At 39.2% G+C, this 22,024-nt stretch overlaps 1 protein-coding gene across 2 annotated transcripts in view; it reads left to right on the forward strand.

Moving 5' to 3' along the window:
* SH3BGRL2 (SH3 domain binding glutamate rich protein like 2) overlaps window positions 1–22,024 on the forward strand; it is a 38,359-nt gene that overhangs the window by 3,472 nt on the left and 12,863 nt on the right. For both annotated transcript variants that reach the window (XM_086876369.1, XM_086876368.1), the window contains exon 2: window positions 17,794–17,979. In XM_086876369.1, coding sequence (XP_086732495.1) covers window positions 17,794–17,979 — 186 coding nt within the window. The remainder of the gene's footprint in view (window positions 1–17,793; window positions 17,980–22,024) is intronic.

The raw sequence follows: 22,024 nt of genomic DNA on the forward strand, positions 1-22,024 counted from the left end.
GATAAAAATATGTAATTGTCACACACAATTCTAAGAGTCTAGTGCATAAAATATTTTGAGAATGATTCCAAAGAATGAGAAAAGGAAGTAATTGAAACGAATCAGGAGCCAAGAGTAATGTGACTTTTCCCTTCATTTGGTTTTGGAGTTCTCTCTGCAGCATCTTGCAAACATCAGAAAGTTCTTAGACCCTGAGAGGTTAATCGTTGTAACTGCTTTTTGTTTGTTTAATAAAACTTGTGACTATAAATGCTTCATGAGCTTAAAATAACTCACAGATCCCAAAATATAGTTGTTGCTTGAGTGGAAACATTGATTTTGAGTGTTTTTGGAGGCTGGTCAGTGGGTTTAGCCTGTAGGGACGCTGTAGAGAAGTTTCTGAGACCTTCTTGTGGGAAGGGAGGAGGGAGGCATTGTGCGTGCGGGTACATTTCTAAATCACCTCGTGTTGTTTTAAGCATGCATTAGGCAGATTCAATTGAATCGCAATGCGAAGCCTCTGAATAGGTAGACAGGCATGTTTCTACAAGCCTTACTGTCTCCTGCTCTTTCTGACCTGAATTTCTGCTTGTGTTGGTTGCTGTGTCTCGAATTCCAAGCACTTCTTTGTAGGGCTGGGGAGGCAGGCTTTGTACTCCTCCCTGATAAGGACAATCAATGTTCTTTTGTGCCTAAGAGAAAGGTTACTTTAAAAGTAGCCTTTACTTTTCTCCCGCAGCAGTGCTTCACTGTTTTCAGGAAATAGTTTATACCAGTTTTTCACCAAATCATTCCAAGGTGACTGTCATTTTATCTGTTTCACTTTCTCTAGTCTGTCAATAAAAATTTACACTTGTGCTACTGTACTACTTACGGACTCATAGTTAAATGGTTTTCAGTGTTTTAAAGCAGCTTTACCTTTGTCAAGAAGCTGATAGTAGGAGCTAAGTAACTTTAAGTTTGGAATTCCTACAGTTATCTAGAAATATCAAACCAGAGAAGACTTCAGTCTTGCAGTTAGAGGGCTGAAGATGAGGTAAGGGAAGTATCATTGAAGAGCTGTTAAATAATGAAGGACCTTCAAACAACTGCCTCACTTGTACTTTCTCCTTTGTGATATTAATTTATTGAAACTTCATCTGTTGAGCTGAACAGATAATATAGGGGAATTAGTGAAATAATGGCACAGCAGGTACCATCCATATAGTGAGATATGCGAAACACTTTCCCATTGAAATTTTTGTATGTTCACAAGATGAGAAAAACAGGTCACTGAAATGAATTCCTTTTAGTGCACAAATATAAGTGCTGCTCAGCCACATTCTTCAGGAGAACACGTTTGGGATGACAAGAGTGTTTCAGGGAGGAGCCACAGCAACCTGAAAATAACAGACTTTTTTAAATTACCAAAACTTGGACTTTGACTCTTGCGACTGAAGAGGATTATGGATTTTTTACTAGGAAGCTTGATAAGATGGGTGCAGTTACAGTTAAATTGTTTCTATAGCAAATATTGGTTTTATGAGACTAAAGCTCTCCTTTTGATTAAGCGTATTATGGAGGTCAAATGAGTTGGATTTTTTGTTTCCTGGAATGACTTTAAATCACATTATAAAACATTGGAATGTCAGAATAATTACAGTCATGTTTGTTTGGTTCACGTGTTGTTGGGTAATGTAATGGAGACAAATACAGTGGTAGCATTCTTAAGGCTAAGCTGGTTTCTGATGGGTGATGAATTCCAACTCCACCCTTGTTTGTAAAAAGTCATTGTAACTCAACATTTCTCATAGTACTTCTCAGAAAGATTGTGCTTCTTGTTGGAGTTGTGGAATAAGTTAACTTAGAATATGTCACGTCTAGAATATCCACCATCTTTAACTTTTTTTTTTTTGCTTGCCTCTCTGCACCCCAAAAGCACAACATTCAAGACTGAAAGTGATGTGGTTGAGTGATACAAGTGCTTTTTGAGAGAAAAGTATTAGTTATGGTGGTTATTTGGAGGAATTTGCAGCTTGTTGCATGTGATTTATGCAAGCTCAACAACAAAAAAAAATAAGCTTTGTAAATTATAAACATTATCATGATCTTTTAATATTTGAATTTTGTAAAATCAGATCAGAACAGCAGATAAGTTCAGTTTTCAGAAATGAGAGAATACTCTTTACAGTTGGAAGTGATCATGTAATATTTACATAGGAAGTAGCAGTATTTTAAGTGCTTAGCCACGGTATTGTCTACACCTGTCAGCGTGCTGAGAATACACCTGTTGGACAGGATCCTCAAAGCCTGATTTATGAATCCCACATGAACATCACACTGTGTCACTTCACCTGTTCAAGATGGTGGTGCTTTTGGCTGTGCACCTACAGAGCACTGCTGTAATTGCTGGAACAATCACTGTCCTTGCTCAGTCACTGGACACATCATGTGTATCCGCACCTTGGACATTATCAATTTTATTAGGTACCTAGGAGATCTGGGGACTTTCTGGATCTAGTCCCTTTGACAAACAAAATTAGTTCCTTCATTCTTCCTCAAGTTTCTTATTGGGTCAGGTGACTCATATTCATCTTTGCTGGCTTCTTTCAGTTCTATTTTGCAGGGCTGTGGCAGAGAGGTGGAGAGCCTCACAACTGTGAATTTTGTGAGGCAGGGAGGTCAATGTTGAGGGCTTTAACTGGTTCTTACCTTAAGGACTCCCTGTCTGTGCACCTGGGTTTTAGGTCTGTATTCCAAAGAAGTCTAAACTCTAGTTCCACTCTCCTGCCTTGTGATGGAGAGAACTGTGAGCCTGTGAACAGCAGTTGAGATTGCCTAAGGAATGTGTTCAGGAGGGAGCTGAGTGTGAACCCTCATCACAAGCATGCAGGTTGAATTTGTGTATGGTTTTAGTACCTAACTGTTTCACCATTCTTGTATGCTCTAGTGCTTTTCAAATATTTACATTTCTTCTTGGCAGATAGATCATGTCAGAAGTAATGCTGCTTTAGACAACATGCTTTGGACTACACAGTGTCATGTGCAGAAGGTTGGTTACTGACCTTTGATTACAATTAGCTGTAATAAAACTTCAAAGGAGGTATTGTTCTGGTTGAGGTTATGGAGACACTTCCCCTTTGTTTTTCTACAGAGTACAGCAGTATCAATGTGCAAGTACCCAAATGGACATACTTCACTGATGGTGACCTGTTCTCCTTAATCTTCCACCCATGTTGTTAAAGTCTAGAAATTCTTTTTTCTAACTCTGGTCATCGTACCGGTGATTGCTGGATGTTGCATGTAGCTGAATTTGATTATAATAAATGAAAAAGAACACTGAAGTAAAAGCTAACTTGCATGCAATCTTTTAGTGCAAATTACTTAGGAATGTTCAGAAATTGGGAGTTGTGGAAAAATAGCATGTAAGGAAGTTCTTCATTATATAATATCAGTATCACTTTTATGTTTATCAATCTGAGTGCAACTTGAAGATAGAGAATTGCCACTGAGCTGGTAACCCAGAGTGTATCTCTTTACTAGCTTAGTACTCTAAGGGCAACATCTTCCCCAGCTGCAGCCTCAAGTGTTGGCCTCCTCAGGGAGTCTGTCCAAAAAGAAATGCTGCAGTCTTTGTTTTCCTGACAGTGTGGAAGCTTGCTAAGAAGCGTAATGAATGAAGAAACGCAGTTCTCCATGGAATTTATTCCTGGTTGAAATCTACTATATCCAAAAAAGCATGACCATGTTCAAGTATGCCAGTGTTTTTTAACAGCTTAATTTTGTAATAAGTTTTACAGAAGATAGTTAACATTTCACAAGTCCCTTAAGTTGGCAAATTTTCTTCCTTGGCAAGGTGAGGGGAAATGTAGAGGCAGTGGTGATGTTTCTTACCTGTGACTGTCAGTGAAATTGGTCTGCAGATAGCTGCCAAAGCTTAGAAGAACCTCTGAATCCCTCAGTAGCTGAAATATTGTTTCCATAATCTTCTTTCCTGGGGTTGGTGTGTTGTTTAGTTGGTGCCTGTTGGATGGGCAGATGGACTCAATTCAGAGACCTAAGTCACCGTTGCCTGTCATTTCTGAAAACACCAGATTTCAGTGTGTCTCATGTAGATGAGCAAAGGGTGACCTGATCTTTCCAAGTTGTTGATGGCTGAGCAGGAGCAGTGGCTGAGATATTAGCATTGTACAGGCAATTCATTTAACATAGCCTGTCTTATTGCAAGAGAACAGAGACATAAAACTTCCTTCTTGTCTTATGTGGGCTGTAGACCTCCATCTGTGAAGTATTTTTGAGTGAAATCTTTTCATTCTTCATTTCAAAGCTGTGGCAGTCCTTCCATTCAGGTGTGCTACTTTACTGGAAGATATTTATCACCATTCTGAAGGGGCTGAGTCTAAAGCATGTGGGTATCCTCCTTTTGTGGTCATAAGAAGTACAGTGATGAGGAACCTACTCAAAACAAGTTATTTTTATCTCATTAGTGGAGGAAGGGAAAATCAATTTGATTTACATCAGTAAGCAAGCTTATTTAGTCTAAATTTAATATTGTACTTCACTGTAATTGAATTTGGTACAAAGAAAAGGGAGTAACAGTCTTGCTAGCTGATTTCTGAAGAGAAGTTCTTAGGCAATGCAGGTTGTTCAGGGAGTAAAGTGAATCATCAGTGACAGTGTGTCCTTCTGTTCCTGCCCATCTGCCTTGGGTAGGACTGACCTTGTCTTCACACTTAAGAGTTCCAGGATTTGTTATTGTTGGTTTTGCTGTTCTGTCCCTGAATAACTAATCCCCATCACTCCTACCAAGACATAATGGGAAAACACAAGGTGTTTGTCATTTTACTGCAAGGAATAAACTTGTAGAAGTCAGTGCTTGGGAGTGACATTTGCATATGTATCAACTTGCATTTTGTTTGAATATGCATATGTAGATATGTACTTTTGCATGCACACATACATATGGAGAGATACAAATATCCATATATATATGTTGGGTATGGATATGTATATATATGTTTATATATACATACTTGAGCCTTTGAATCACTGATAGATGCTAATTATCTCTCAGTAAAAATAAACCACTGATTTTAGCATTCCCAGAGGAGAAATAAAGTCCTGGTGCCTTTAGGATGTTCAAGATATGTCAGCACCTGTTGGGGCCATGTCAAAAATGCCTGCTCCTTTATTGCAGCTGTGGATGTCTATCTTCAGTGTAAACTAGAGCGCTGAAATTGTGGTGCTGCTCACCTATCTCTATTATTCTGTGCTATTCCACATGTCTGGCCTGTGCTTAAAAGCTTTATTTATGTACCTTACAGCTAATGAGCTGTTGCAGAATATCAGAATAGTTATGCCAACATAAGATACATACCAATATGATTGTGCTGGCTAATGGGGACGTACAGTGGAATAAAATAGTTCCCTTCCTTTCCATAGGAAAAAGGTATCATCGGTATAAAGAGTGTTACAGAGATTTTTATCTGACAGTTCCGACAGGGATGGCAGGGGCATTTGAGGACCTTAGTGCTGATAATTTCAAAGTTGTTCTTCTGGCTGTTGCAGAGCTCCAGGATTGAACACTTGGCCGAATTCTGGCCTCCTCCGTCACAGCTGTGAACGTTTTCCTCTGTGGGTGATGAGGTGGGCGAGTGACACGTTGACCCCTGGACCTGAGTGTCTGCAGCACCAGGCTGTGTCCAGTTATGCCACTGTCACAGGGGTGATGATAACTTAGGACATGCTTCTGCTTGTGGCAAAGCCCTGAACAGCCACAGTTTCTGGCTTTCTGAATGTCCCATTTCATGGGATTGTTCTGTTGCAAACTCTGCCAGCAGGGTTACCCACAGAGCTTTTGTTTGTCAGAAGAGGCCTGAAACCATGAACTTGTACTTCATATTAAATGCAAATCAAAACATCATTGAGTATGTTCCACTCACACATGCTAACATGCTTTTCCATTGGCTTTTGGATTTTTATGCTGTTACAAAAGGGCAGAATATTGTTTACCTTCATATGTTGGGAGATACAGTTTTGTGATTCTTTTCACCAGTCCATGTAGCACAGGTCCTCTGAATTCACTGGATAGGTCCCACTTGAAGCAAGAGAAAGTGACTCAGAGAAAAACTAATCAGAATTTAACAGTAGAAATTCTATTAAAACTTCCACAAGTTTATTTTGTTTCCTGGCATTTTCATATGCTGCAGAGGATTATATTGGGTATTACCAGTGCTATTAAAACCTTTATGAGTGATTATTTGGAACAAATTATTAGTAACATTAGAAATCAATTAAAGACTGTTTTCTTAATCTGTTTTTCTGAGAAAATCAAGTGAATTTCTGTGTGCCTTCATTTGAAAGGAAGCTTCCTTTGATCTGATGAACAATAGAGCATCAGCAACTGAAAACTGTCATTAAATTGCTGCAGGCCTAGTGAAATTATCATCCCTGTCCAATCTAAAGAAATGCAATTCAAGTATGCATTAAACCTTTGATCTGGATCTGCATCTCCTGAGGTCAGATAGCCTTTCTGAAACATTTCTAATTGAGTGATCTGATAGGTTTATGTAGAAACAGAGACAGGAGTGGCATTTGAAACATGTAGATAGCATCACATTCTTCAGTAGGGACCAGCTAGGAAGCTAAAATTAGTTAGAAAAGAGATACAAAACTAGTCTTTGATCAAAGAAGACAGCTGCTATGCAGGGCCTGTTGTGCAAGCAGTCCCTTCCTGCTCAGTCAAACTGGCTTGCCTGCAGCAAGGTCTGTTTTCTAGTAAAGATTCCCAGCATCAGGCCCCAGGGAAGTCTGAAAGTCAGTGGGTTTATGCAGCACGGTATTCAACAATACCTTTGGCTGCGTGGAGGTGCCTCCTGTTGACCTTACAGGAGATGTGTCTGCGGTTTATGGGATAATAATCAGATGGCTGCTGTGTTTGGGGATGCAGCTTGTCACTAAGAAATGGGTCTGCAGAAGTATAAAAGAAAAGAGAATTTACAGATACAGAGCTGCAAAACCACACAGGCTACACAGATATTGTTGCATTTGTTGAAAGAGAAATAATGTTGACATTTATTAATAAGGGTAGAAACCTTGTTCTGCTCAGTTGACTCAAAGATAATTTTGTTACAGATCTGAGTAATAGTAGTGGCAGTCAGCCCTGGTTTATAAAATCCATCTTCTAGGATTACAAAAACATGAGAAAATTTTGCAGTAATATAGTCCAATTTTATCTGAAATACAACATTTGTCTCAAGCCACAAGTGCATTTTTTCTGTTGCAGTTTCATATAGTGCTGAGAAAACCTGTAAATATCGTAAAAAACTTAGCATAATGAATTCTGCATGACTTGCACTGCTGTTACTGCTGTTATTTTAAAGTGCATTGTCAGGGGTGTGTATATCTGTAGTTGGCAGAATGACACATCTGTGCTGTGTGGATAGTAACTGTCAGGAGAAACTAGCAAAAGCATTGACAACTTTATTTCACAAACTTATGTTTGAAATTCTTGGAAACATGTTGGAATCATAGTAAATGCAAGCATAGTCCTCCTTAAGGAAAGGCTAGGTATTTTTTCCAAGCGGTCAAGGGGACTTATGATTCCCCTAGATTCATGGAGGAGGATTAGTACCTGTGTGGGAATAATATAGCTGTGACCTTGTATATTCCTTATGTAGGAATAGGATTCTGCATTAAACCCAGCATGCCACTGGCTGGGCTAGACAATACTGCAGTCCTCAAGAGTGCCTTCTTGTGCCTTAAACCCTCTGCCCTGCTGTCTGGAGACTGCTGCGCGTGGCATCTTTTGGATCCACATTCTGCATCCACTGGCTCTTGCTCCTGTTTTGGAGCCGCAGTTGGGTGTACCTGGGTGTTGGGCCCTGAGTGACAAAATATAGAGGGTGCACCTCATGGTTATGGCAGGAGATGGCCAGAAGAACTTTTATCTTGAGCTGACAGAACTAAGACCCCACCCAGATGAAACAAGGCTAGTTGCTTGTTATGTCTCCTGGGCTGCTAGGTGTTTGTATCCGTTCTGATAGATAAATGTTCCTGCGCTACCAGGTTTTGCTGCTTAAAGATAATGAGAAGGAAGAAACATGACCTACTTTTTTCAGTGCTGAAAATTTTCTTTTATATCTCATTTGCAGTAAATACAGAAAATACAGCTGGGAATGCTTTATTCATTGTAACAAAACAATGTGACTAATAAATACAGAGAACGAGTTCAAACACTTTCTGTGTTCGGATGACTCACCTCATCATGAAAAAAGTCAATTCTGTGTTTTCATCTTATAAATTCAGGTGGTAAACATGTTACATAATAGGAAATGTGTGTGAATATCTGGTTAGGGGGATTTTTTGTTTCTAAACTTTTATTTTTCTTTTTAGAATTTAGAGTAGAATGGAATATTTCAGTTGGAAGTAACCTACAATAATCATCTAATCTAACTGCTCATCAGGACTCACTGGAAGTTAATTAAAGCATGTCGTTAATGGCATTGTCTAAATGTGTCTTAAACAATGACAAGCTAGGAAGCCTGTTCCAGTGAAGAGAGGTAGTCAAACACTGGAACTTCCTTATGACAAGTCTGAATGTCCCCTGGCAAAGGTATTACACATTCCATCACTGGGTACCAGGGAGAAGAGATCTGCACCTCCCATTCCGCTTCCCCTCCTCAGCAAACCTTAGGGAGCCATGAAGTCGCCCCTCAGCCTCCCTTCCTCCAGACTAGACAAGCCCAGGGCCCTCAGGTGCTCCTTACAGGACGTTCCTTCCAGCCCCACCACCAGCTTTGTTGCCTTCCTTTGGATTCATTCAAGGGCCTTCACGTTCTTCCTAAACTCTGGAGCCCAGAGCTGCTCGCAGTACTCGAGGTGAGGCAGCAGCAAGGCTGAATGCAGTGGGATGATAATCACCCCTCTGGATCGGCTGGTGATGCTGTGCTTGGTGAACCCAAGGATGTGGGCTGCCCTCCTGGCTGCCAGGGCACACTGCTGAAAGTAAGCATTTGCTTACTTTCCAAAACATGCTTAAAAAGCTGCTCTTTTTGGTGCTATTTCAGGGAACTTGAATCAATTACCAAATATTTAATGTTTTAGGAAAATAAAGAAAGAAAATGGATTAATCATGTTTTACTTCCCAAAATCATAATTCTACCAAGCAAGCCAATGCACACAACAAGGCAGCATCTCTAAATCCCTGCAGATTTTTAACTGCAGCAGTTTTGGACTCCAGTATGCAAACTATCCCCCACTCTGCTTACAGCTGTGAGACCGAAAGATCAACTTTCTGTTCATCTATGCAGGACTGACTTTCCAATAGTTTAGACTTGACAGTTCTCATCTACCTTGCTGAACTGTAACTTTGCTGGGGAGCAAAGGATATTCCCCAGAATCAAACAACTTGGAGAAATCAGAAGAAATAAACATGAATAAATGTAATATACCATAGAGATCAGAGAACAACTTGCATTTAGTTAGTAGGTGCTGAAAAGTAATTGAAATAATAAGGGTTGCAGTTATCATACTTGTATTTATGTGTATGTATTTTGAAAAGGAAGATAGATGCTGCTTGTTGAAAGGGTTTCTTTCATGATGCAAAATACTTGCTATAAATATGCCACTTTGACAAAAGAGAGTAGTACGAGGAGGAGTTAAATGTAGAATGCCAAACAGGAGATTTATATTATTCTCTGGTGTCTCTGAAAGGCTTCTGCTGGAAAAATGCATGAAAATAACACTTTCTTTTTAACCACTCTCTTGAACTACTGAACATATGGTAAATTGCAAACAAAAACATTTATTTATTGAAAGAAGTTAGCTGCCAGCTTAGATTTGAGTTGTTAGCCTTTTGAAGCAATAGTCTAGCCCTGCAGGATGGTTCCATCAGGAGAAGTGATATATTTTACAAATTCCTGAGATCTTCCAAGCTGGTCAAAGTTTCTCCTGTCTCTTGGGCTAGCCACTAGGAACCTCAATTTCATTTAAAAGGAAAAAAAAGGTCCTAACACATAACAATATAGAATAATTAATAATTATATTATGTAATAATATATATAATTTATGATATAGACTATATAATATAATATGCATTTTTATATTGTATAATAATATTAGTAATAATTATATTAGTATAATCTGTAATCTGCCCTCTGTTTTAGTTAGAGGTGAAGAACCATTGAAGAACCAACACACTTTCCCAATGTCCTCACAAGAAAATACCTATGACTAGGAAAGATCCTGTATCTGTAGCAGAAATGCAGTTTCAAGCATGCATTTTCTCAAATATAAATGTTTTCAGGATAGAAAGATTCTTGTTGTAGGTTATAATCTAAACTGGCAGCAGGCTTTGCAAGCTCCCCTACTAGAACAACCAGCTTTGCATCCTGACCTTTAATCTGGCAGTCACCTGCTGCTTGCCAGGCTGGGCAGGGAATCTTCTGGCTATGTTACTCAGTCTGCATGGAGTCCTTTGGCTCTTTGTCTGTGTCACTAATTTGGAGCTTCCTGTACCCTCAGTGAGACTTCCAGGTTCTGGTTCAATTCCTGCTGTGCAGTCTTCAAGTTTCACTTTGTTTTAGCCATTTTTTCTTTCCACAGCAATACTGCTTTTCTTAGTTTCACATTGATGTGATAGAAAAAAAAAATCACGCTATTAATTGGAAGGTAGATCCAGCATCAATGACATTCTTATTCTTTTGATGGGGAAGCGATGAGCCAAAATTTGGGGTTCATAGCATCTGTTTTCCTGCAGTCCATCGGAAACTCCTGTGTAAATGGATTTTCAACACTGTAAGAACACATTGTTCCTATTGCAAGAAGAAAATTATAGAATTTCTTACTTTATTTATGTACATTGGCAGCAAACCTTGTTTACCAAAGTATAGAATTCAAAAGAAGTAGACCTGGGTATGACTTCAGAGGCTTTTCCAGCTGCATACATCTCAAAGGCACCCCATGTGGCACTGTCTCTAGGTGATTTTTCTATTGAATGTTGTCTTTTTCCTTTCTTGGTCTTTCCCCTTTTTCTGTTTCTTCCATTTTTGTCTCTCCTTTTCCCTTTATGCTAATTGAAGCCATGCCTAATAAACCTGTGAGCAATCTCCCATTATGTCTTGTTTTTAGCAGTGATAGTTGTATTTATACTTGCTAAAGACTCCTTTTTGTTTCAGAATGTTACTCTCTTACTTGCACTGAGAGCAATGAATTTTTATTATTTAAGGCAGACAAGCTGCCTTAAATAATAAACTTTTCCCCTCACCTTGTGATAGACATATGTGCACACACAGAAATAGATTTAAATGCATTTATCAGAGTGTAACATCTGGCTAGGGCAGTATGAGGCTAGCAGGCATTGGGCATGGAGCAGTTTAACTGTCTTTGTAGCTTTATAGAAAATTACTTCCTTTGCTGACTGCTTGTGATTAAGAATCTCTTAAAAACCAAACCTGTCTCAAATTTCACTTGCGTTTCTTAAATGCTGGATTCTTTTCAAAGTTACCGCGCAAACACTGCACAGAGGCAAAGGTGTGCAGAGTCCTTGGCTAAGCAGTATCTCAGCAGCTCCCAGAGACCTGCAGACTGATTTTGCATAAAGCTGAACAGATTGCCCTCTCACTTTAATAGCGTTTCATATTGTGTGTCCTTAATTATGTCTCTGTGTGCAAGCAGAAGGTTGCTGCTAGCAGGAGACCAGGGCAGTGCTGGCTGCATGTGGTCAATGTTCTCTGTTGTGTTTCTCTCCAGGTTGAAAAGTTCTGTGGTTAGTTTTTGGGGTATTAAAACATTCATGTTTTTGAGGGTGAAGCATTCAGGTGCTTTTAGCTATTTGGAGGCCTGCTATGAGAAGACAGTGTTTTCCTTATGTCAGATGCCATGTGGTATTTGCTACGGCGGAGAGCCCCTCACTTTTATTTTTGGAAATAGCTATACAATGCTGATTTTTGGTTTTTTATTTTAAAAATTTCTTCTCTATTAGCCTTCTTCTAGTCATCACAGCTTCTCATGCCTTTTTTTTTTCCTCATATGTATATAGCTGAGTTGTATTTTCCTGTGCCAAGAACAATGAATTAATCATATGAACCTCTGTAAAGGTCTGCCACAGTGCTGCCATTTCACTGCAATAAAAAATCGTCAGGGGTCAGTTACTCTCTCCTTTCCTAAGTAAGGCAAAGAAAAGAGAAATTTGGCAGAAAATCTCTGTCACTACCCCAGTGTCAAATGTAACAGGACCATGAAGATTTGCATTTAAAACTCTTGAATGGGATAGTTTTTTATTGCTTCTTTATGACAGCAGAAACATAGTGGAAACATAAGAAAAGAATGTGTTGAAACAGTTTAAAATCCTGTTCCTTTAATGTGTTTAGGCCTTATATCTGTTAGAGCATAGTATCTCCTTATTATCTGGGAGTATATGTTAAGCCACATCTGTGTGAGAAGTGAAGGTAAGTAATCCTTGGCAGTAGCTATATTATGTCTGCATTTTACAGTGCTGCAGTCCCTTTGGTTATGTTTGCATGACTTGTAAAGGCAGAGTCTCACATTTAATATTTTCAGTCGTGGGAGTGAGTCGAGCTTGTGTTTATGTAACACAAATGCTGCTTATGCAGTTCATATTTCAAATACCTGTAGCTGGTCATGCTTTAGCCACTGCTGAGCCATTTTCTTAGGATGCAGTTTTGCTCCTGATATAAACTGATGAGACTGTGGTGCTGGCTTTATTGATGCTCCTTCCCTTGTTCCCCTGGTTCCTGCATTATGCTTGTGCGAGGAAAGCTGCAGGAGCTACTTGGCAGGAGGGAGGAACATTGTGTCATCTCAGTGACAGCCAGCAGTGAGATCTGCTGAGCTGTATCATCAAACTGCACCATAAAGGTGCCCCTGCCAAATGCAATACATTCAGTTTTTGGCTGAGTCAGTGGGTGCATAACACGGCTGATGCAGTTCTGGAGTGAGGGCAGGTGTGTGGAAAGAGTAACCAAATTAAAAAAAGGAGAAAAATTAGTAGGACCATCTCCATCTTTAGAGGCACAGGTATGTGAAACAAGCCTGATAAGAAGGTGAAGTTAAACATGCACTCAATTTTTGTTTTTTAAATGTCAGGCTTCTAAAACGTGCCTGTGGTCTGACAAGCCAGCTTAGAAGATAACCTCATAAGGCTTTGTTCTCACTCACCATGTGTGGTGCAAATATATTTTGGGGGTGGGATTTTGTGTCAGAAAGTTGGCTGTTTGTTCTTATTCCAGACTGTCTGGAATAAGAGGACAGCTCAGGCTAGGCTTTCAGTTCCTTCAGTTCCAAGAGGATGAGCCTGTAAAACAGTCAGTGCTGCACATCTCAGTCACCAGCCAATGCACCTGCTGTCATTCCCTCCACCTGCAGGCAGGAGGACAAAAACCCAGGGAGTGCCTTATTTCCAGAAGGTGGAAGGAAGAGTCTACAGAAGACCAACCTTCCATGTCCACTCTGTGAGCACCAGACACTCAGCAATATTCCTGCTGTTGACACTGTGAAGAAACTTGACACTGAGACTGTGTCTGCTTTGTCCCATTTATATTATCTGGGCTAATGAAAAGAGGCAGAGAAGTTATCTTTAATAATAGCACAGTTCATATTAATATTGCAACTTGAGTCATCTTCTATATAGTAGAGTAGAAATAATATTTGTTTATCCTATCTGGGTTAGATAAATCCTGGGCTATCAAGATTTTTGCAAAATATTGAATATCTTTGTTAAAATAGTATAGAAATGATGAAATGCAGCTGACTTTTAGTAATGAAGAGACCAATATGCTCCTCTGGTTCAGCAGCTGTCAGTAGGGAAGCCTTTCTAGGAGAGGAGAGCTTCTGAAAGCAGGTTCAGGAACCATAGACAGGGCAAAAAAGAAGGAAACTGTTACTTGTTGGAAGTGATGAGAAGCTTCCAGGGAACTTTGCTAGAGGATAATATCTGATTTTCCTAAACTTCTGCTCCAACCTAGACCTGATTTATAATGGTAACATCCTCATATTCTCATTTGGCTACTAAATGAGCGATATGATTTCTCTTGCTACCAGAGATCACTGTTCAGCTTAGGTGGGAGATCTGGTATTAGTTGTGTGGGAAACAGAAATCTTAGAACAGAACAGTTTTCAGTCTGGTTGAAGACATGAAAAGTGACGTGGCTGAAGTGAGGTGTGGATTCTGAACAGAAGCCAGCAAATATTTCAAGTAAAGACAGTCAATTAATTGTGGGAACAATTTGCAAAGACCAGCTCTCTGTTATTATTAATTCAGGAATGGAGCTTAGAGGGGAAAAGAAGTCTGAAGAAACCCTTTGCTCCTAAAAGGAATTAATTCAGGGATGCTGATAGTCAGAACAGATAATCCCACTGGTCCCACCTGGACTGGCCTGAGTATGTCTTTGAAATATTTCTCCAAAGTGCTCTGAAAATGCATCCTCCTGTTACCTGTTGCAAATCAGTATAAAGAAATGAAAACTAGGACAGAAAGACAGAATACTTTAGCTACAATAGACTTCCTTTATAAATTGGGTTACTGATTAAGTGATTAGCTCATTTTAGCAGTTTTATGTATCACAATGGACATCCTATTTTTTCTGCTTTTTAATTCTAATAAAGATACCGGCTCTGAATACAAGGATAAAATTGAGTTGTCTCTGGGGATTTTTTTCCTGTCTTAGTTTTGTGAATAGAAATATAGATTAACAATAAAACCAAACCCAGATAAATGATGTTCAGAAAAGAATTACCATGCTAAAAATAGGGGAGGCGAATGTTGGACTATAACTGCTGATAACTCCATCAGTTTTCTCACTGCATTTAAAGATGGATTAGGGTCATATTACATAAAGACTTTCCTCTGAAACTTCACAGTGGATATATGTTTTGAAGGTGTATTTTACAGTTACTTTTGGTGTGCTGAAAGGTATTAAACCCAGAATATTTTGATGCTGAAGCAGTCTGTCATGTAAGACTACAAACGCTTTCCCAACGTGGTGTATGAATAGCCGCAACCCAAATTTTTCTGAACATGGTACCTCTGAAAATGGGATTATCAGACTGGAGAAAACCTTGGTAGCAGCATGATACTTTACAAAGAGTATTATCCACCTCCGTAGTTTGTCAGACGAGGATGTATTCTTCTCCACTGGGCTCTTGACAGGACAGGCTAGTGAGGAAGCGAGGACTGACACTGCTCTTTGTGCCATGTTGCCTTTTCTCGGTGTTTTCTGTGCCCAAATGCTTTTAGGGCTCTGGGGAAGCACAGATGAGAGTTGCAGGCAGGATTGTGAGGCTGACGCACTTCTGCGGCACAGATCCAGTTGTAGACAGAGACAAAGGTCCTGTGGTTTTCTTGGGGAATAATCAGCTGGCTTCTGTTGTGGCAGATGCTCTGAGCATCCATCTTAAACAACAAGGCATAATTTAATAGGATTTTAAATACAACTAATGCTCTTGTTTCAGTTTAAAGGCCTGAATCAAATAAATTGGGGAGGAGAAAATGCTAGTTTTTTGGCTTGAAATTTTCAGGCTATTTTGTTTAGGTTTATGCAGCTGGTACATCCACAGCTGATAACTCATACAGATGTCATGTGGAGAATTGTAAGGCTTATGGCTAAAAAAACCCCAAAACCCCAATTTACTTCACTTCAACATCTTAATTAGTTTATAAAAATAAAATGAGGCATTAGGAAACTTGTGCTTGTGGGAGAATTCTAATGGTGTGAACTGTAAAATAATAGGGATCTGACTAAATCTAAGTTGCTCAGTTTACAGGGTGCTGGGAGACAGCAGATGAAAATGGGTCCATGTGTAAATACCTGTACTGGTGCATCTCCTGGCCCTGAGAATGGAGTGCTCTGGTACTCTGGAACTGTTTGAAGGATGGATGCTGGCACAGTCAGCTTTGGCCAAGGCTAACTTAGAGTCTCACAGGCAGCCCGTGGCCATGATTTAGATGTTACAGCATGCCAGGGATCATTCCCAGTGTGCAGTTTGCAAGCAGCAGCTTTGAGAGGCTGAAGGTGTAATACCTTTGGCTGGAGGATGCCAATTGGCCTTGGGGCCAGAGGGCTGGGCCAGCCACTCTGGAGTTTGCTCATTGCTCTGACCAGTGCAGGAGGGAATTCATGTGAGTTTTAGCAGCATTTCACTGTAAGGAAATTACCTCTCCCATATATAATTTAAGACATCTCTTTTCTGTTTAACCAGATATTTAATATTTGCATTAAGACTATCTCAGTCTGTCTCTGACGTGTTCTTTTGCAGCTTCTTTTTTTGTTGAAAGACAGAGGAAAATAGTTTTGTCTTTCTACACTTTGAATTTTTAGGGATGTAGTAAAAGGCGTGTTGCCTTTGGTACCACCAGTGATGATGATGCAGTAATTTTGCTGTTGTTGATAATGCATACTTGCATGCAAGTTTAGGAGCTGCCTTCTCTATGAAAAAGTGATTCTTTCACATATGCCTAAAAAATGGTATCAGTGTGTGCAAATAAAGGAAAAAGAATTGGAGACCGTGACACAAATTTACTGTGCACTCCACTTCTTAAGAAAGACAGTAATTGTTTCAAAGCTTTGGATGTGTAGTTTCTTGGGATGGCTGCCTTATTTCAAGGAAATATCGCTTCCCAAATTATGCATTTTTTGTGATGCATTTAGATAGATAGACTCGGTTGTATGACAGGAGCAACTAGCACATTCATTTTGAAAATCCTCTGATTTCCAAATAGTATCTAGGTCATATGATACCCTCAGGCATGATTCATCCACCTGGGCTTTATGCCAGCCAGCAACTGCATGGATATGACACTCCAGGAATACTGTAAAATTATTAAAGCTGATTTTTTTTTTCAAAATACAGCAATGATATCTTTCAAAATGATTACAGTAATGATAGCTGTAAAAAATGCGGCACATAATTTATAGTTCCTTTCTGAAAGTATTAATTTCATTAGATTGATGCAAAAAGTACACAGACTTTCATTTCAAAGGTTGCTGTCTTGATGTAAAGTTGTATTTGAGGCAGAGGTTGTCTTTACCTGAGTGTATCTTCTTGAAGCCCAGCTAGCTCTTAAGGGCTGATCTTAATATCATAGAATTGTTAAGGTTGGAAAAGACCTCTAAGATCATTGAGTTCAATCAATCTTAACTACAATGAGATAAAAACTGCCAGTGTTCTGCCTCTTTGTATAAAGATGATCATTTCTTTGAGGGGCAGAAACCTCATACATACACAAAACTCATGTTTTTCTTTTTTTGCAAAAGAATTCATTTTCAAGAGTTGAGATCATGCTTACTTTCAGTCATGTGTATTATGCTGAGAGACACTCTTGGCTAAATATTCAACAAGCCTTGCTCAGGAAACTGTTGAGCTGAATTTTAAAAAATGTGTAGGTGTCTAGAAAAACAAAAATGTGTGTACCTGGAATGGGTGTTTTCAGATGTACTGACATGCTCATCTCAATGAACACTTCTAAATAAGTAGTAAGGGAGTAAATTTTTCTGGGACTTTCCAGGTTATTTACCTCACATTTTTAGGTGCCTGTATACTTTAAAAATGTAGCCCCTAATGTATTTGAAAACTGACTGGCTCTTTTAATTTCTGCTGCTGAAGAGACCCTTACAGTTGGCTTTTTAGAAATGTCTTTAGAGGGTAAAGGCTGAAATTACCAAAAAATATTTTCTCCTTTGTCTTTCTGAGTTTGTGACTTCCCATCCTATGAAAGTGGGGTGGGAGAGGTGGAATGTTCACAGATTTGTAAGCATGTCTGTGTTATGGAGGACTTGCTCTGACTCTAGGTTTTTTAATTTTCCTTCTTCCATCTAGATAAAGAAGAGGCAACAGGATGTGGTGAGGTTTCTAGAAGCCAATCGCATTGAGTTCGAAGAAGTGGATATCACCATGTCAGAGGAGAAGAGACAATGGATGTATAAAAATATTCCTGAGGATAGGCAGCCTGCACAAGGCAATCCACTGCCACCACAGATATTCAGTGATGATCGGTACTGTGGGGTAAGTAGCTCTTTTGGTTCTCAATGGGTTTCAGTATTCAGTACACTCAGCTGGCCATTTAAACATGGGACTTGCTATTGAGCTTTCTCTAATAGAATCTGAATTAATGGGGCAATAGGATCAGGTAATGATCATACAGGGAAAATTCAGGTCATTCTTATGTAAGTCCTAGGACTGTCTAGGGAATTCCCTCCAGGAATGTGAAAATCAGAAATGTCGCAAGCTTCATGTACAACCTATTGATGGTAAAGTGCCTGGTGAGACCACTGTAAGCTGAGAATTTGTGGTATTCTTCCTGCTTGATTGAGTATTATTTTTATTGTAATTAAATTCCTTTTCTGCTGCTGTCACGGTGTAAATTTCATTTATGCTCAGAGCGTCTTTATGCAATCAGATTGTTTAGGATAAATGAACACTATTTCATTTAAATCTGACAAGAGGTTGATGGGTGGACTGGTTTTTTGGTGTAAGCTTCTCCATCCACCAGCGCAAGCTGAAGCAGTATCCTTTGATATGTACATCCAAAGTGGTTCTGAATTAGTCCCTGGCAGTTTTCAGCTGTGCTGCTCAGGTCTGATGAGAGCCTGTTGACTGCAGTGCAATTGTTAGCTTAATGCAGGAGGCATATAAAAAGTGATTTATGATCCTCTGCAACAAAGAGATTGGGTATGATGCAGCAGCTAACTGGTTTCTTGAAGCTGCTTTGTGTTTAACATCCTTCCCATGTGCTTTGTATTGGTTTTACTTGTTTACCTCAGCAGTTTAACTCTTATCTTCTTACTTCCAGGTAAGGTAAGTCAATCAAAGAAATGTATCTGGGACGTGGAAGGGATTATTGCCCTCGCTTATGGATCAGCCCCTCACTTACCAATAATAACTTTTACATTGTTCTGTGTGATTTTAGTTTACCTGGGAAATACAACATTTTTACATGTTGTTTCTTACCCTATAGAGTGTTTTAACCTAGTCTTAGAAGTTGCTGTTTGGAATTAGCAAGGCAGAAGATGTCATGCAACATGTGAGATGATCTCATTAATCTGTCTGCTGAGCTGATAGCCATTTTGGTTGAGCAGACTTAATCCTATTACTAGACTTCACTGTCTGCATGAACATCTTCAAAGAGCAAACATGCTTTGAAAGAAACTATATTTTCTAGGATGAAGGAAAAAGGATGTGCAGCATCTCCAACATTCATGAGTTAACCTGCTGCATTAGTTAATGGAGTTCTTAGGTAATATAGTGGAGGCACAACATTATGCAGAAGGCAAAGGAGGTCAGTGCTGGAAAGGGGGGTAAAATGTTACAATTAGATAGAAATCAGAAAACCTTGCACATCTTGTTTCTCTTTGTGATTTCCACAGTTTTATGAGTGTTTTCATTTCAAACACATTCAGAGTGTTTTCATGTGTTTATCTTGACATAAATAACTAAAGCATAATCTCTATTAAGTAACAAACTGACAAAATGCTGAGCTTTCTGTTAGTTGAGTTGGTGAAATTTGTAGTTAATAATTTCTGATTTGTGTCCAGGCAATTTTTAATCCAGTTTTCTCTATTAAAAATATTAATTGCATTAATAAAATGTAATTGCAGATACAGTTATAAATCATTAATCTGTCTCTTTTTCTCATTCTTCTGAGATGCATTCCCCATTTTTCAGTAACAAGCTATGCTAAGAGATTTTGAACTTAAGTACTTGGCAAGAACAATTATTATTTCCTGTGAGCAAGTGTCGTGGTTTTAAACCAGTAACTAAAAAACTACTTATTTTTTTGTTGTGAGATATGGATTAAAACAAGAGCAAAACAGGCTTAAGACTTAAAGGAATAAAGACAGTTTATTAACAAACTACAAGAATGAGAATACCAGAATAAACTTTCAGAAAACTTCCTTATCTTCTACATCTTAATTATTTCTCTGTACACATGACAACATAGAGACAAATAACTTTAGGACTTTGGTGGTTAAAAACAGTCTTAATTCTTGCTACAGTCTTTCATCAGTCTTTGTAGACTACCCCATGACAGCAAGATAAGAGGTCCAAGCACACAAGACCACAAATAATTTTAGTGATAATCAAGTGCTATGTTATAGCACCAGCAATATGATAATTTACATGTTTTAATGACTTTACAGTCTGTTGTTTCATCTTAGTGACATTGCTATAAAATTGTATGTGAGAACAGTGTCTACCATTCTGACAAATCAGACACATGACCCTGCTTTTCAAATTTGCAGTAGTGTAAATCTGAAATCAGTATAGTTATCTTGCTCTAGTTAGTGCTTTGTAAGAGTGAGGAGATGCTAGTGTCTAGTGCCTGTTTCTGGAGAAAACTCATGTACTTGGCATAAAGAATAGTAAAGTGGGGTTAATTTGGAGTAGAGCCTTAGTAGTATCTGTTAGGTTGTGTTGCATTGTTGGGCACTGGAATCAGTTTTGTCTTGCCTGATTCCTTACAGACCTCATTTTCAGTTAGATTTAGTGGCTCTTGCTATAATACTTTGACCTACAGGTATGAAATGCAACTCAAACTGTGGATTATGTTACCCCAAGAAAATAATCCCATTCTGTCTTTCCCAGCCACTGTTCTCCACAGCAGAGGGGTTTACCCACCTGACTTGCTTGGTCGTGGTACATGTTTCACATTCCTGGATCACCTGTTCAGTGACTTCAGTGGTCAGGTCCACCCCTTGATCATGAACCTGTCTCTACGTTGCATCTCCTCCTTGGTGTTCTGATGTATCACAGGCCCACTGAGCTGCAGTCAGCTTGCCCTTACCTGAATCCAGGTCCACTGCAGCCATTTCAGTTCTGGCAGCCTGGTCTGCCTGTTCCTTGTTTCCTTGTTCTTCAATGGCATGGCTCTCGGGTATGTGAACATCTGCATAACCATCCTTTTACAAGGTTCTCCACCCAGGCAGCAGTGCCCTGCAGCAGCCCAGATATTTAAGCAGAGAGCCAGAAATGTTGGAAAACAAATGCCTGAAATTAGGGCTGTGCCTCACACTTCTCCATAGCTGAGTACACAACTCTTTTTAGAGTAGAAGTGATTCCTGGATCTTTCAGAAGACTGGAAATACCCACTTCCCAGTGAAACTGCAGTCTTGTGAAGATGCAAGTTAGCATTTTGAACAGTGACAGCTTTATATGCAGAAATCTGCCACTGAAGGGAGATTGCCTGAAATTTAGGCCAAGCAAAATTAACAGAAAATCTGTCTCCAGGTGGGAATTTGAGCCAATGGGAAAATATTTACATAGCAGACTGACTCTTTCTTCTTCTTTTTTTTTTTTTTTTTTTTTTTTTGTTTATCCCTTTGAGGCTGTTTGTATGGTTTAGAGTGTTATGGTAAGTCCTGATAGAGTGCCTAGTGGGCAGCAGTAGAAACAGAGATATGTGATATTTATTGTCCTTCCCTGAAATGTAATATATGGGTGTCAACTCCAACAAAACAGCAAAGGCATATAGATGAGAAAGAAATAAAATAGGCTGCTGAAAGAGGTGCAGTGTTCTTGGGAAACTATTCAGTGCACAGACAATTATTGTAGCCCTGATTTCTTTGCACTGTTATGCATCATTCTGTTCTGGGTTTTTTTAAGATTGTGAAAAGATGCATACATGTTTCTTTTTCTTCCTCTTTTATAGGTGTCACATTACAAATAAGTAACTGCTTACTGATAAAAGAAAGAAAAGAATTTAACAAAACTGGCTAGAGGCCACCTCAGCTTTTCTGCCCTGGCCTGTCTTTGGGGAGTTTGTTATTATTCTTGTGTCTACAGGTACAGAGAGTTTGAACTCTAGATCCTCAAACAATGTGGCAGAACTCCCCTTAGCATTCTGCTATAGTGTGTTCACTTTAGGAGCTAGAGGAGTTGTAAGGCTAATTTGGTATCCAGCAAGTCTACATTTGATTCTCTGCACCCTTAGAGACATCTTGTCTGATTCACTTAGCATTTTTTGGTCCAGGTCTGCTTTTAGAAGGGGGATAATTTTGCTAAATAAAAGTTAACATGAATTGCTCAGAGATCATGTAACAATGGCTAATGA

Source organism: Cyanistes caeruleus, chromosome 2 (assembly GCF_971803275.1).
Source record: "Cyanistes caeruleus chromosome 2, bCyaCae1.hap1.1, whole genome shotgun sequence".
Lineage (NCBI taxonomy): Eukaryota > Metazoa > Chordata > Aves > Passeriformes > Paridae > Cyanistes > Cyanistes caeruleus.